Genomic DNA, 16,856 nt, shown 5'->3' with positions numbered 1-16,856 from the left:
ACGCAGGCATGCACGCACGCACGCACGCACACACACAATTTCCAGGTCAGAGATAACAAAGATGAGAGCTCCACAGTGGGTGTAGCAGCAGCAGCTGGGACCTGCACTGTTCCAGGATTACAGGAACAAGCTGCATGAGCGGCGTCTTGTCTGCAGCTGAGAGAGAGAGACACGAACAGATAATACTGAAAAAAATTCAGATTGAAATGAAAACCTTGTCTTATTGTCAATAAATCCAATGAAGAGACCACATATTTGTGCTCCTAACAAGTAATTGGTCCCTGGAATGAAAGACAAGTGCGTCTAACCTGAATGTGAGTAAATGTGCTGCTGGACAGTGGAGTGAAGCCTCTGCACGCTTCAGGAGCTAGAAAACAAGTTCTCCTCCGTATCTGCTGAGCCGACCTCGATACTATCACAAACTATAAACTACACGTCTGCACTTTGCTTTCTTTGGCCAGGGAGCCCATCAGCGATAAGAAAAAAACACGACCACGTGACAGAAAACTCACCGACAAGTACGTTGAAGCCGAGCGAAGACCAGGTGGAACCTCCAAAAAAAATTCAATAATAAGATAATAAGTTTTGATCCGTTTCTGGAACTTTATCCGAGTTTGTTCATCTCGTGGCCGAGGTTTACTTTCTTAAAAGATTTCAAGGAAACAACAGAGAAGGCAACACAAACCATTTGACTTTGGACTTGTCACATCACAAATATGGGAGGGAAACACATCGAGTGAGTGAATCTTTATTAACAGTTATTTTAACACAGGTTACAACGTGCTTTTACAATAATAAATACAAAAGCACATTTCACTGTTTCACTGGTGATATACAGAGACGTCAACTAGAAACACTAAGAAACACAAACAAACCGTCACAGCAGTTTCGGGATGAAAAACATCAACACCAATTATTCCAGGGAGGAAAACTCTGCAGAACGTGCAATCTGATACCGGCGGCTCGGCTCTCCGCGGTCTCTCCAACATCCCATCATCAGAGACACCTGCTGAGTCGACCTGACAGCCAATCAGGGCCGACGGTGCAGAAGTGAAAGCCCAACTAATGAAGGTTAAATTGTGCCGGAGAGAAGAAGAAAGAAAGAACAGATGAGGGCGCAGAACGGAGGGATGCAATCAGCGCCGGAGATGGATACACGCATGTAAACAAGCAGAGATGTGCAAATGAGCAACAACGAGGTTGAAGACACTGAACTTGAAGTCTGGGCTACAGAACGGTTTATTAAAACTTCCTTTCCTCACACAGTGTTTCATTTAATAATGTTTAGATCATGCTTTTGGCTGCTATCCTAATTTCTTGCATTGATTTATTTTGGGATATTTAACCTGGCTTGAATCCTTTTTTTCCCCACTGGAGAACTTCTCGACCAGAAAGACTGTTGTTCACTATTATTATTATTATTATTATTATTATTATTATTATTATTATTATTATTATTATTATTATTGCTATGAGGGATGTTTAGTCTTCTATTTAACTGGCTCCCAACCTTTTCTTCATGATGGGTAAAAATATTTAAGTCTGCATGGGACACAGCAGCATCCTCCGGTTCTGGAGAGTGAAGCCGGTGCTGAAGTGTCTCCTCTGGTTGTATAGAAGTCTATGCTTCATGTGTTAAAGCTGCATTCTCTCTCCTGACCAGCAGGGGGCGATTCCTCTGGTTGTATAGAAGTCTATATAAATGACTATACTTCTCTCTTCATTTATTCCCTCAGTAAACATTGTAAACATGAGTTTATGTCTCAATCTCTAGTTTAAAGTCTTCTTCTATACAGCAAGATGTTCATTTAGTAAAGTATGGTCCATTTATGTCTTGTAAACCCTTTAAGTTAACTGTATGCCTTTTGATCGCCTAAAAAAGTCAGAGGTCGGTTGCTCTTAGCTCCACCCTTTTGTGTCACTTCTGTTTGCAAAAAAAAACAAGATGGCGACACAAAAAAAAAACAGATGGCCACTGTGCGTAACTCGAGACAATAAATGCTATCTTAAATACATTAATCGTTGCAGGTTAAAACCTCGATGTCCCGACTGAACCTTTCGTAGAACATTTTAGTTTTTGAATCCTATGTAAAAAAAAAAAAAATGTTTCTCAAGACTAAATCCTCATAATGGGTGAAAGGACTTCTTTCTGGGTCAAAGTATTTTTTCGGGCCTTTTATCGCAGAGCTGCCAGTTTCCTACTTGAAAGGACGAGTTCAGTGGAGAGGAGAGCGACCAAAGCTCCTTCTGGGTCAAAGGGCTCTGATGGAGGTTTCCAGTTATTCGGTTTGTTGTTTTCATATCACAACCGTGAGAGAGCTGGGCCCTATTCTTCGTGCCTAGTTCACTGAGTTAGCGGGCTAATTGTCAGGATAAGATGACGTAGGTCTGGCTTTTCAGTTTCTCGAAGCAAGTTTAGATAAATCACCATAGCAACACAGCCAAAAATGTAAACCTGTTCCCGGGCAGGCTTACTGAAATTCACTGGATAAGCTGGCCACTCCCCCGGACAAAAAAGGCAACTCACTTACCCATTGATGAAGGAGCGTTGTTAGTTATATTAGTTTTATAGGAAGAGAGTTCTTCTATATCGCCAAGATCCGTTCTCACGTCATCATGACTTCCTGTACGCGGTGCTATAGATTCTGCTGACAAGAAATCATTTATTTACGAGCGCTTCTCGAGCTGTACATTAATCACCACAGGCGCAGCCGATTGCTCGTCTCACAGACATGGACTATCACCCGCTGCAGGCCGCGCTGTTCTTAAGTTTATTTAGCGCTTAAGAAACTTATGGATGTGTTGAAAGCAATCATAATTATATGACAGTGTTATTAGTACACCATACATATCATTATTGTAGAACATGATTAAAGTGATCGTGATAAGAATACAGAGAATCATGCACAATTTAGTTTGCTTCAATTGATTGAATTTCTGATTATGAATAATACATACATACTGATCCGCCCATACACATATTCAAACTCCTAGTTATATGGTAATCTACACATGTATATACACATATATAGTACATGATACATATGCACATACAGTACATATATCCTCATAAGTATATATTTATTCGTATACTACTTTTAGATGAATATAATCTGATTGATTTGGGTGATGAAGCACTTACAATTTGCCGATACATTTTCCAAACACTGACGTATTTAATGTGACATAACTCTGATATATATACTTATGTCTCGCAGCGGGGGCGGTGTTAAACTGCGTTCACACCAACAACGCTGCAAAAACATTGGAATATTCGCAACGGGTTTGCTGTGAATGATTAAGGTATTGACTTCCTCATATGCCTTCATGATCATCTCCTGCTTCTCAGCGGAGAAATAAAAAGAGGTTCCTCTGAGTTTATTTGCCATTGTACTGTTAGAACATCGTGGTGTCAGTGCTCGATTATTATCCCTCCTGAAGAAGAGCGCACATTTATCCAGATGACTGACGTCTGGTTATAATTAACGAGCCCTTTTTAGCACGGATCTTCCGTGGAGAAAAATAAATAAAAAATGCTAAATATTCTGTGGTTTCAGCTTCTTGGGATGCTTTTCTTTCTTTTCAAATTCGACAAATCATTGAACCTGAAAACTCCTTGTGCGGTCAAACGGTGACGCTTAAGTTTTACTATTGTTTGGCATTTGGGGTCTAAACGATTAACCGAATAATAGATGAACAATAATGAACATAACCCTTGGAAATATTCAGCACATGTTACCGTCTGGTTTTCTCATTATTACTTCAACGATTGCAATTTTCAAAAATAAAGAACTAAAGTGAATCTCATTTTTACTTTGTAAGAACAGGCAATATTTTCAAAAGCCATTATAGTTAAACATTTTGTATTAAATATGAATTTCTACTTCTGTAAATTAATCATATCCCAGCTGCTCGTTTTTTTCTTCTTCTTATCTTCTTATCATTTTGACACTTTTTTCCACCAGTGTTTTTTTTTCAACATGTATTACACTCAGTTATTTTTTAATAATATATTAATTCATCTCTAACGTTCTGCAGCTCAACAAGTGTCTGAGTTGTCAAACTGTAAGCTTTGAATTGCCATCCTGCTGCTGCTAATTTCCCTCTAGAGTCGAGAAATTATCCATTAATATAACAATATTATATTATATAATCTTTATTATTCTGTTCATTTGAATAATTGCTTTTTTTCTTTTCTTTCAGAGAGTGACTGCCAGCTTCTCACCAAACTGCCCAAAGTCAAATGTCTTCGCAACAACAAGAGAGAAGGTTTGTTTACATGCCTTCTAAATGTGTGTGTACATGTATGTGTGTGTGTGTGTGTGTGTGTGTGTGTGTGTGTGTGTGCGTGTTTGCTTGCGTGCGTGCGTGCGTATGTGCGTGTGTATATAAAAGTATTTTAGCGTACGTTTGCATGTCCGTGTGTGTGTGTGTACATATATAAGAATATTTCAGCGCATGTTTGTGTGACATAAACACACACAGACAAGCAGCCAGGCAGATAGACAGACGGACGGACGGACGTACGGACAGACGGACGGACGGACGGACGGGGAAGTGAAATGGATGCAATCATCTCCGGCTTCATACGAGCCTGAGAACTGAAATGACCTAATGTGAAGTGAAGTGACAGGAAGTGAAGCCCAGAGAGGCAGAAAGAGGCTGTCGGACTGCCACAAAGAGAAAATGCTCCTGAAGAGAAAAAAGGTCGCCCGCAAATTGCAAAAGCAAGGAACGCCAAAAAACCTGAAACACTTTTCACTTCTTATTTCGCAAAAAAAAGAAAACTTCAAGAAGAAGCTGTGTAAAAGCAGAAAAAAACAAATGCTTAATTGACAAGCGGCAAGAGAGTTAGCGTCTCAATCACACTAAATATGGATGTTGCTCATTTTGTTTTTTAATGCAGCTGCATAACTACGCTTATCATTTTTCTATATAATCCATTTGGAGCAGAGCCTCCATGCTCTTAAATATAGAATACCAATGAATGCTTCACATGAGTGAACATGACGGCTCGACAATGTGACGGGCTCATGAACATTTTGGGAACTAAAGGGAGGATACACCAACTAGAAGATGTCACCACGAAACCGTTTAAGTTTTTATTAATAAACGTATAAATGAGGTTATGAATGCTGTGTGACCAAACCCCTGCATAAACCTGCATAAACCCTCAGAATATATAGGAATGAAAGAGTAAAGGTTGATGGATGTAAGAGTTGCTGAAGTGGAGATTTCTGAATCAGAGAACAAACTCATGGAGAGAAAATGTCGTTTATAGAGATGTATAGTTACATTACACACATTCTGAAGACTACAGGTGAATAGGGTCAAAACATTAACTCATAGATATCACCATGACACTTCACCAGTTCATTACTTACATTAAGAGGAGGATGTATTGTATTACAAGTTTTATGAAATGTTCTGTTTAAATATGCAAATGAGGCATTATGTATGGTAACTTTGTGAATTTAAAGAGAAATCTAAAGACGCAAACAGACAAAGTCGTAAAATAAACATTTAAATGTTTTTTTTATGTTTTCTTTCCCCTAGTCTCAAAGAAAACATAATCAGTGAAGGAAAAACAATGTTTGCGTGGTGAAAGAAAATAACTTTATTCTTTCCAGAACAGGCAGGATTCTCGAAAACAAACAGGATTCCGACGGAACGGAACAAAAAGCAGCAGCAGGAACAGGACTAGGACCACACAGGCGACCACACACACAGTTTTACACAGTACAACTCTACAAGGGGACAGGAGACAAACAGGGTTTAAATACAAGGGGAGGGTGACGGTAATGACTCAGGTGGAAACAATGAGGGCAGGACTTCACAATCAAACAGGGGAAAGGCACACAGGGAGGGTCTGGAACACTAACAAGAAGGAATATACAATCAGGGACAAGGCAGACAACAGGAAGTGCGGGAACACAGAGGACGCGGACTACAAAATAAAACAGGAACCCAGACAAACCCATACTATGACAACGAGACACCGTGTCTCCTTCAGTCCAGGTGCCGTTTAATATGCTTAATAGCAGATAAAACTCTGGCTGCTCTACACTTCCCTTGCACACTTGCACACTTGCAGTCTTGTATTTGTCTGTACTCCTTATGAATTTCCATTTTTACCCCACTTTCCCTCTGTGATTTATTGTGTTCATGTGTCGCTGATGCTGTCTCTTTGTATTCAGTTTTTTTATGGAAACTCTGGCTGCAAAACACATTTTCTCTCCGGTGGGACAGTAAAGATAACCGTGATATATGTGTGGAAACAACTCTGATAGGAGAGTACAAATAACGAATGCATATGAAGTATGAAGCCATCGCACCGCTGAGGTTGCTGCATTCTGATTGGCTGTAAGATGCATACTGACTTTTTTATAATCGGACATGATGCATTGCAGTTCTGAAGGAATGCACCAGTATTTTCATTCACATGCAGAATTTCTCAAGATTGAACTGCAATTTTGTAATTCTACAGCAAACATGCTGCTTTATCGTGCTATTTCGATGCCAAAAGTCGCAGTACAAAGCCATCATTTACTGAAAAAAAATGCCACGGTAACTTGCTGTGAAATTAATGCAACGATGTCGCCAAAAATGTACTGTAAACATGCAATCAAATATTTTACAGATATCTCATGAACTATATTGTGTGACGCAAACAAAATGAGAAAACGATTTGTATGTGTTAATTAACGACTGGTGTGCACGATGTGGGAGCAGAACGCAAATTGTTGGTTTGTTATAATTATAATAACACAAACTAAACTGTAACAAGTTTCTGTAGTTTTCACAGTAATATTACTGTATACTGACCATATTCTTACTGTAGAACTCCTATACAGCATGTTGCTGTAGATCTGCAATGCATCATGGTCAAAATTCATTCCCGGGTGAATCTTACTGTAAATAAATGTTGCTGTAACTCACAATACAGTCATAACTGTTGATGTGAATCACAATACAGTAATTTTGAGCGGGAATACACCATAATACGTTTTAACATTATTTTCAACACAGACGTTAGGTTTAGCTGTCACTCAGACAGAGGGGGGAAGCGACATTGCATTTCCTCCGTTGTGTTACACAAAGATGACAGTAACTATAACGTTGTGTGCCGATGGACACTTATTCTCTCGACCATGGAGAGGAAAGAGAGGCTTCTCAACATTTTGGAACAAGAGCTACAACATTTCTGACCAGTCCTCACTTCAACTTCAGCAACAGCAAGGTAACAAAGCTTATTAGTATTCCTTCATATATCCTTTTTGCCAGCAATTTGCAACTGTACATTAATTACAGACAAAACAGTCTTCTCAAGTAAAGTCACCGTGTAGCGCTGCGTGACTTTAAGAGGGAAGCAGGGACACTTTTCTGCACTAGTAAGCTAACGTTTGTGTTACTAATATTACCAAAATGTAGTATTTGCACTTTATATTGTGATATAAATCATTTGGCTTCATATAGTTGATACATGGCATGCGTTTAGTGTAACGTGTAAATTCATTAGAATCCTTTATGTGTGACGCCGTCTTCGTGTGTGTATGTGTGTGTGTGCATGTGTGTGTGTTGCTGCGCGTTAGCTAAGGCTAGCTCGTAGCTCCATGGAGAAGTGTTGACTCTTTTCTCTCTTGCTAGCTACCGTGCGGCACAACGTAACGTGGGTAACGTTACCGAGCACCACTGAAGGTGAACCAGAACTACACAACAGGTCAGGTAAGACTTTTACACACACAACATGCGTGTGTTTTCTGAGCTAACTCTACATCGCAGACTGCACCAGCTGGTATAACGTTGATACGTTGCTGCTAGCTTAACCCTCCTGTCGTGTTCGGGTCTAATCCGACCGATATGCAACTTTAATCAATCAATCATAAATATTGTGTTCTACATCTGATTGCCTCAAGACCTTATGATATCCTCCACACTAGACATTTAAACATATACAATTGCTGATCATATCCCCCCCACTCACTCACTCACTCACTCACTCACTCACTCACTCACACACACACACACAGAACGTTGTACACATTTCAAACCATAAAAGCAGGTGTTTGTTATGGGAATCATCTCTATCCTGCTTCATGTGCCCGTCCCCCCACATGAACCACACCTTCCAGACTAAACTATGCTTATCTTCTCACTTTCTCACTTTCCCCCTAAATACACCTTTATTTGATAAATAAATATTCTTAATAATAGATATTATGTAATGTCTCTCCTAATAAATACGGTACTATTGTCTGTTTATTTTGTGTTGCAGGAAACCTCCACCAGGGTGATGTTGAGGCCCAGGTGTCCCTGCTGAGTCTCAAGGCTCATCATGTTGGTAAGATCCCAGTACCAGACAAAACACCACATACGCTGACATCGTCATAGTAGAAACATATTGTGGTATTTCTAATGGGAATCAGTAACCAATGTCTCTCTGTCCTTCCACTACAAGGAAGAGGACTCCTTCCCAGGATGAAGACTCCAGTTCATGAAGAGACTCCAGTTCAGCGAAAAGACGACCGTCCAGGGAGAGGATTCAGTTCAATACAGTAAAGTCAGTCATGGACTTTTTATTGTACTACAATTACTTGTTTCAGTTCAAATTGTTTTATACATTTCCCTCTTGACCTGAATATTGTATTGCTTCCAGTCCTTGAATTTTACTGTTTACTGTCAAATTACTTTAAAACATGTTTAAATTGTCGTAGTAACTTGAAAGAAAGAGGAACATTTAAAATGTTGTTCAAGAATACCATAAAAATGTTGTTGTTTACAAAACTTTTTTTTTACAAACTAAAATCAAAATGTAAATGTTTTATTTAAAATGTTGAAATATTAAAATAAATGACTTTGTTGAAAAAAACTGTCATTTTACAGTATGTAATTATTTTACAGTATTCATTTACAGTGTTAAAATGAATACAGTGATGCATGTTACAGTAGTCTAGGATTTGCTGTATACTGTACACGGTTACTGTGATGACAAGTACAGTATTAGTATATACTACTGTAATAACAATGACGGTACTGGATTATTGCTGTAAAAATGACTACAGTATTCCATAGGTACTGTGATTAATTTTACAGTAAGCATACTGTAAAATAGAATGCAGCTACTTACTTGCTAATTGCTGCCAGCAACTTACTGTAAATTCTACAAAAATCTTGTTACAGTGTATGTATCAACAGCAAAGAGTGGACCACAGGAGGAACACTTTGTGAAATAAAATCGATAAAATCGAAAGACAATGAGAAGAATTAATTAAAAAATTACAACCCTTCACAAATTGTCATCCTCTCCGGACGGCTCGGATTATCGTGTCACTCTGAACTGACCTCGGCTCAGTTTCTGCAGAAACACGCCTCCTCGCCGAGGCCACGCTCCCCACGGACACATTGTGGCGTTCCAACGCAACCTCCTCCCTCGTTTCTCCCGCGAGGACCATTTATTTCCTGCACGCCTCACGCTTTCTTCCTCACATTTTATTTTCTTTGTCGTTCCAATTAGTTTTTTGTGTGTTTTTTTATACTCGTTTTTTCTTCCCTCTCTCGCTCATCTCGCCCCTCTCTCTCTTTTAACAACAGGAACACTTGTCCTACATGCCGTCGCTGAAGGATTTCATTATAGCACAGTCATGCTGATCACATGCACACACACACACACACACACACACACACACACACACACACACACACACTGGCAGGGTTCATGAGTTCGCCTAGTTAATAGTTTATTGCTACAGGCCCTCTGACTTGATTGTCTTTTTAATGCCCATAAAGACTCACCAGGCTTGTGCTATATGTCTTCCCTGACACACTCGCTCACATAACTGCTAACTCGCTATACTTGTGAGGACGATTACAGGCATTCCCTGACATTAGCCGAAACCCAATCGAAGTCGAAGCTCCTTGTCACGTTTCAATCTATTCCATCAAAGAGAGATTACCTCTCTAAACCTCTCAGATGGTGTCTTTTTTTTATCCAGTTTTGAGGTAAAGTATGGCTAATATTTCGCAAAAAAAAACCCCAAAAAGATAAAAGTTGAAATTTTTTTGTATTTATTTTATTTAAATGTATTTCTTTCTTCTGATCTCTCATTCACCACATGGCCCCTAAGGATTATCTTCAGAATCAGAATCAGAAACCGTTTATTTGTGAGGAATGTTTACACAAACAAGGAATTTTTCATGGCGGAAGGTGCATAAACATTAGACATGAGACGTTAGACGAGACAAACAACAATCAACAATCAACGACAACAACAGTGCAATGGGTATTAAATTAAGTATCAGATAAAGTGCTCAGATAAACAGATAACGTTAATGTTAAAGTGACATGTGTGTTTAAGTTAAAGTGTATGTTAAAGTGACATGAGTGTTTAAATATGAAGTGTGCAGGGGAGTGACCGGTAAGAAGAAAGAACAAATAGTTCTGGGGGTGACTGGGTCATGGGAATAAACTGTTAATGTGGCGTGAGGTCTTGGTCCTGATGGGCCTCAGCCTCCCGCCAGAGGGAAGGGAGGGACTCAAACAGTTTGTGTCCAGGGTGAGAGTGGTCGGCGACAATCTTTCTTGCTCGCTTCAGTGTCCTTGAAGCGAACAAGTCCTGGAGGGATGGCAGATTGCAGCCAATCACCCTCTCAGCAGAGCGAATGATGCCAGACGGTGATGGAGGAGCAGAGGATGGACTCAGCTATGGCAGTGTAGAACTGCACCATAATTTTCTTTGGCAGGTTGAATTTCTTCAGCTGCCTCAGGAAGAACATCCTCTGCTGGGCCTTCTTTGTGATGGAGCTGAACCCACTTGAGGTCCTGGGTTAGGATGGAGCCCAGGAAGCGGAAGGACTCCACAGCGTCAACGGGGGAGTCACACAGGGTGAGAGGGGCGGGTGGGGCAGCGTTCTTCCTCTAGTCCACAACCATCTCCACTGTCTTCAGAGTGTTGAGCTCCAGGTTGTTTTGGCTGCACCAGGTCTCCAGGTGGTCAGTCTCCCACCTGTAAGCGGACTCGTCCCCACCAGAGATGAGTCCAATGAGGGTGGTGTCATCCGCGAACTTCAGGAGCTTGACGGACTGGTGACTGGAGGTGCAGCTGTTGGTGTACAGGGAGAAGAGCAGAGGGGAGAGAACGCAGCCTTGGGGGGAACCGGTGCTGATGGTCCGAGAGGCTGAGACGTGATTTCCCAGGTACAGAGGCGTGAGCCCCTGATGGGCTGGGGAGGGGGGGCTGATGGTCTGTGGCTCGTTGATGGAGCTGTGGGGGATGGCGTCAGGACTGTGACCATCTTGTGACCATTTGGAGGGGCCCGACCCTTAGTTTGGGAATCGTTGACATGGAGGAGTCTCCGCTGATCACGCCTGGTTAATAAATTACCAAATTACGGCGCTTTTAGAATCCTCATCAAGGTGCCCAGTGGTAGTCTGTTTTTGACAATAGTGTGTTTGGATCAACTGAACACAAACTGAACAAAGACATCAACATCAGACCTAGACCCTATTCTTCGTACCTGGCTTACTGAGTTAGCCGAATAATTTTCAGGATAAGATGACGTAGGTCAAGCTTTTCGGTTCCTCGAAGCAAGTTTAGAAAAATCACCATAGCAACACATACAAAAAATGTAACCTGCTCCAGCGCAGGCTAACTTAAATTCACTAAATAAACTGACCACTCCCACTGGACAAAAATGTCAGCTCCCTTCCTCAGAGATGAAGGAGCGATATTAGTTTTATAGGGAGAGAGTTCTTCCAGATCGCCAAGATCCGTTCTCACATCATCACGAGCGCAATCGATTCTGCCGACAAGGAATCATTTACGAGACCTCCTCGAGTCTCACATACTGTATGCAGACTGGATCACAGTGTCTCACAGACTTGATCATAGCCTTGAGCTTTTTTGCGAGTGGAACATGTTTGTACAGTGTCTGCGATGCGGAGAACAGCGGGAAAGCCGCTGCATGATCAACTTTGTTGAACAACGTTCGAGAAATAGGGAACTGGGCTCCGTTCCTCGTACCTGGCTAACTGAGTTAGCCGGATAATTTTCAGGATAAGATTACATAATACAGGCTTTTCGGTTCCACAAAGCAAGTTTGGCAAAATCACCATAGCAACACATCCAAAGACTGTATACATAGGATCACAGACTGGATCACAGCCTTGTGCTTTTTTGGGAGTGATACATTTTGTACAGTGTCAGCGATGCGGGGAACATCGGGAAAGCTACAGCATGCCGTGCTGTTCGTAAAGTCTTAATTTGGCGCTTAAGAAACTTCTGGATGTGTTCATTACATTCCCTGACCTCCTCCCAGTACTCCCACCTATCTAGAGGAGCTGCCCCCAGCTATGCCCTACACCCTTGGCATACCCCGATGGTGCTGCAGTGCCAGCTCCTCAGCAGGAGTAAAATCTGGTTTTGACCATATCAGCCCTCTTTTTGTTTGCTAAAATATGAAGGTGGACTCATAAGAATAGAGAGAATCACACACAATTTCTTTTCACTGCTTCAATTGATTGAATTTCTGATTATGAATAATGCATACATATATACTGATCCGCAGTACATACACAGATTCACACACATATATGCAAACTCCTAGTTGGGTAATCTACACATACATGTACACATATATCAACCCTGTCTTCTAAAAATTATGTTCCCCCAGAACTAAAACGCATTCTCAATTACGTTTGACTGGAAACATATTTTCTCCCTGATTACGTTTGTGTTTGACGTACTACAAATACGTTTCTAATCAACGTATCTATTTTTTTATTGCTTTCTGGGGGAACTTAAATTTTAGGAGACAGGGTTGCATATAGTACATGATACATAAGCGCATACAATACATATATCCTCATAAGTATCTACTAATTCGTATGAATTAGATACTCTTTGGGCTTTTATCTATTTATTCTGAAAAGTTGAGATAATCATTTTTGCTGGCATTCGACGATTCTACTGTCAGCAGGCACATTTAAAGAAATATAATCTGTTTGATTGGGGTGAGGAGGCCCTTAAAATTAGCCTATACATTTCCCCAACACTTACGCATTTAACATGTCTGATATTTTTGCCCTGCTTCTTGTCTAGCCCTCGCAGCGGGGCGGTGTTAGATTTTGCATTGATTATAGTCTTGAATAACACGCGTTCATGATCATCTCCTGCTCGTCGGCAGAGAAAAAAGAGGCTCTTCCTTTGAGTTTATTTTCCATTGTACTGTTCGAAAATCATGGTTTCGGTGATCAACGCTTCCTCCTTTTAAGTAGGACGGGCACTCGCAATTATCCTGATGACTGAAGTCTGGTTCAAATTAACAAGATTGTTTGAGCACGGATCAGCCTTTGAGAAACCAAGATAGCCTGACTTCAATCATCCAGTTAATTTAAGATGGCGAATAGGACATTTGATCGACTTAGTTGAACCACGTTCGAGGAACGAGGCCCTGAACGCTGTTTCTGTTGTTGTTGTTGTTGTTGTTGTTGTTGTTGTTGTTGTTGTGAGTCTAGGTCACCTTTAAAATCAGCTATGACTGCCATCCTCCATGAAGGAGCAACCTTCAAACATTCAACTCTCTCCAGTCAGCGAGGACTTCTTAAAGCTACAGTACGTAACTTTAGTAGAACAAGCTATATCACTGTATCCAGACATTAGTACACGAGACAGCTGATCTGTGTCTATTCTCAATTATAAATGACTCTACCTCAGTAAACATTGTAAACATGAGCTTATGTCTCAATATCTAGTTTCAAGTCTTCTTCAATACAGCATGATGTTCATTTAGTAAATTATGGTCATTTAGAGTCAAACAGACCATAAAGCGGGGAATGCTTTAGGGCGGGGCTACAAGGTGATTGACAGGTCGACACTCATCCTCAGTCTTTATATGGTTGCAAAAAAGCCAAGATGGCGACGAACAAAATGTCAATCTCCAGGCTTCAAAACATCCAACAAGACGTCACAATGACTATGTCCACTTCTTATATACAGTGATATGCACACACACACACACACACACACACACACACACACACACACACACACACACACACACACACACACATACACACACACACACACACACACACACACAGTGATGGAAAGAAACAGTAAAAGGTTATCAGTGTAAATCAACACTCTCCCCTGTACAAAGTCAGCCTGTCCTGCACTGTGTGTGTGTGTGTGTGTGTGTGTGTGTGTGTGTGTGTGTGTGTGTGTGTGTGTGTGTGTGTGTGTGTGTGTGTGTGTGTGTGTGTGTGTGTGTGTCCATCCATCCAGAAAATAAAGCCTTATTGAGGATGAAATGGGATTTTTAATTGGCTGAGCCTCGGCCTAACAGCGCAGCATGAAACTTCACGGCCCTTCGTACAATGTCACCGACACACACACACACACACACACACACACACACACACACACACACACACACACACACAACCCAAAAGCACAGTCACGCTAACACACACAAACACACAATATGGCACGCCCAGCCTTGTGTGCTTGTATACACACTTATTCAAAGGTGTGCACACACACAAACACACACACACACACACAGAGTCAGAGTACATGTCCATGTCAGGGAGTATTGATTAGACCATTTAGTCCAAATAGAGGAGAACACACTGGCCCCCATCAGGGAGACCTCCCTAACAGGCTCACTTACACACACACACACACACACACACACACACACACACACACACACACACACACACACACACACACACACACACACACAGAGTGTGATGGTCCTGTTAAAAGCTTGTGTCTATGTCAGACAGGGCCTCTAAGAGCCCGGCATCGATTTCCCCTTTTGCTGACTGACTGAGCGAGTGAGAGAGCATGCGCGCGAGAGAGAGAGAGAGAGAGAGAGAGAGAGAGAGAGAGGGGATGTGAATCGGTTGAGCAAGGCACTAACAATGCCAATCTTAAAGGTTTCATGCCCCTTCCAATGTCTAAGAATATGTGTGGGCGGTGGCAGATATGGATGTGTGTGTGTGTGTGTGTGTGTGTGTGTGTGTGTGTGTGTGTGTGTGTGTGTGTGTGTGTGTGTGTGTGTGTGTGTGTGTGTGTGTGTGTAACTGAGTCCCAGTTCGAGAGTGTGAAAGTCTAATATTACTGTCTTATCCGATCCGCCGCCCTGAAAAGAATCAATCTCGGCAGGCAAAGTGGAGCATTTCCATTTAAGCAGAGAGCGGCCCTGACGGCTCCGAGGCCGGGCGTTTTGATATCGGCTGCATCAAAGTGTGCCGCGTTAAATGTTGCACGGTCGGACATTGTATAGTACGAACGTGTGTGTGCAGTGTGTCAGACATAAAGAGGCCTCGGGGGGGAAGTTAACATGTTTAACTTAAAAACAGTGTGTAGGATTTAGATAGCAACCAATGGAATACCTCTCCGCTCATTCCTTCCTTTCCAAGCTGCTGAATGCAAAACGCTGTTTGGCTCGCCAAGAGGACACCCGTACCCTAATAATTAATAAGGTTAAATGGACTTGTATAGCGCTCTTCCACCATTCACACGTCTGCCCATCAGAACTATCTTAACAAGGATGAGACCGCTTGTCAGAGGCGGGATTCAAACCTGCGACTGGAGTCACAAAGGCTGCTGTAACTAAGTACATTTACTCAAGTACTGTACCAAGGTTTAATTCTAGGGTACTATATTACTAAATATTGTACTCTTTACTCTGCTACAATCATTTGCCAGCAACGGTGACCAGTTTCTTTTTAGATTTTAAACCATATAATGAACATTTAAATAGTATGCATTATTATATTATTATACAGTATATAATAATAATAATAATAATAAGACGAATAAAATAAACTTTATTTTTATAGCACATTTCACACAAGAAATTCAGCACAAAGAATAAATAAATAATTAATGGTTAATGATAATAATAATAATTAGTATTTGTGTTGTTGTTGTTATTAGTATTGTTGTTATAAAACATAACATCCAGTACCCCATATGTGCATATTTCCAATGCCCTCTTAATTCTTTTTAATTCTTTTAAACGTAAACTCAGAGTTTCCCGACTTGTTTGCATTTAATTTACGGTACGCCTGTGTGACTCTTTCATGACACATTTCTAATGAGTCTCTTGTGAAATAACATTGTTTTGCTTAATCTATGAGTTGTTCACGAAGTCACAGGGACGAAAACTGAAATGAGTTCGCACTGAATATTGATGTGTGTAATTCTGGATGATGTGACATGTGTCACCTGTTTACTCGTCAGGTCTCATCCGGTCTAGAGTCCGCGGGGCCGATGCCTCAAGGGCCGGGGTCCTCACCTTTCTGGACAGCCACTGTGAGGTCAACAAAGACTGGCTGCCCCCCCTGCTGCAAAGGATCAAACAGGTAGACCTCAACCAGACACATGTGTGTGTGTGTGTGTGTGTGTGTGTGTGTGTGTGTGTGTGTGTGTGTGTGTGTGTGTGTGTGTGTGTGGGCCTGTATTACTCATGTTGTCGGGACATGAATCTGTACATAGTCAAGTTTAATAAATTAGTGTTAAATACTTAGTTAGGTTTAATAATGATAGTTAAATATTTAGTTAGGGTTAATAAAGATAGTTAAATACTTAGTTAGGTTTAATAAAGATAGTTAAATGCTTAGTTAGGGTTAATAGAAATTGTTAAATACTTAGTTAGGGTTAATAAAGATATTTAAATACTTAGTTAGGTTTAATAAAGATAGTTCAATACTTAGTTAGGGTTAATAAAGATTGTTAAATACTTAGTTAGGTGTAATAAAGATAGTTAAATACTTAGCTAGAGTTAATAAAGATTGTTAAATACTTGGATAGGTTTAATAAAGATTCTTAAATACTTAGTTAGGT

At 40.8% G+C, this 16,856-nt stretch overlaps 1 protein-coding gene across 1 annotated transcript in view; it reads left to right on the top strand.

Moving 5' to 3' along the window:
* galnt14 (UDP-N-acetyl-alpha-D-galactosamine:polypeptide N-acetylgalactosaminyltransferase 14 (GalNAc-T14)) overlaps positions 1-16,856 on the top strand; it is a gene marked incomplete at both ends in the record, with an annotated part of 171,793 nt that overhangs the window by 125,506 nt on the left and 29,431 nt on the right. Inside the window, 2 exons of the mRNA XM_079215567.1 lie at positions 4,204-4,269; positions 16,254-16,375. Of these exons, the coding sequence (XP_079071693.1) occupies positions 4,204-4,269; positions 16,254-16,375 (188 nt within the window). The remainder of the gene's footprint in view (positions 1-4,203; positions 4,270-16,253; positions 16,376-16,856) is intronic.

The sequence above is a fragment of the Taurulus bubalis genome, assembly GCF_910589615.1.
Source record: "Taurulus bubalis genome assembly, chromosome: 3".
Taxonomy (NCBI): domain Eukaryota; kingdom Metazoa; phylum Chordata; class Actinopteri; order Perciformes; family Cottidae; genus Taurulus; species Taurulus bubalis.
Note: the sequence above shows the minus strand (reverse complement) of the source record. Positions and strands in the feature narration are given on the sequence as shown.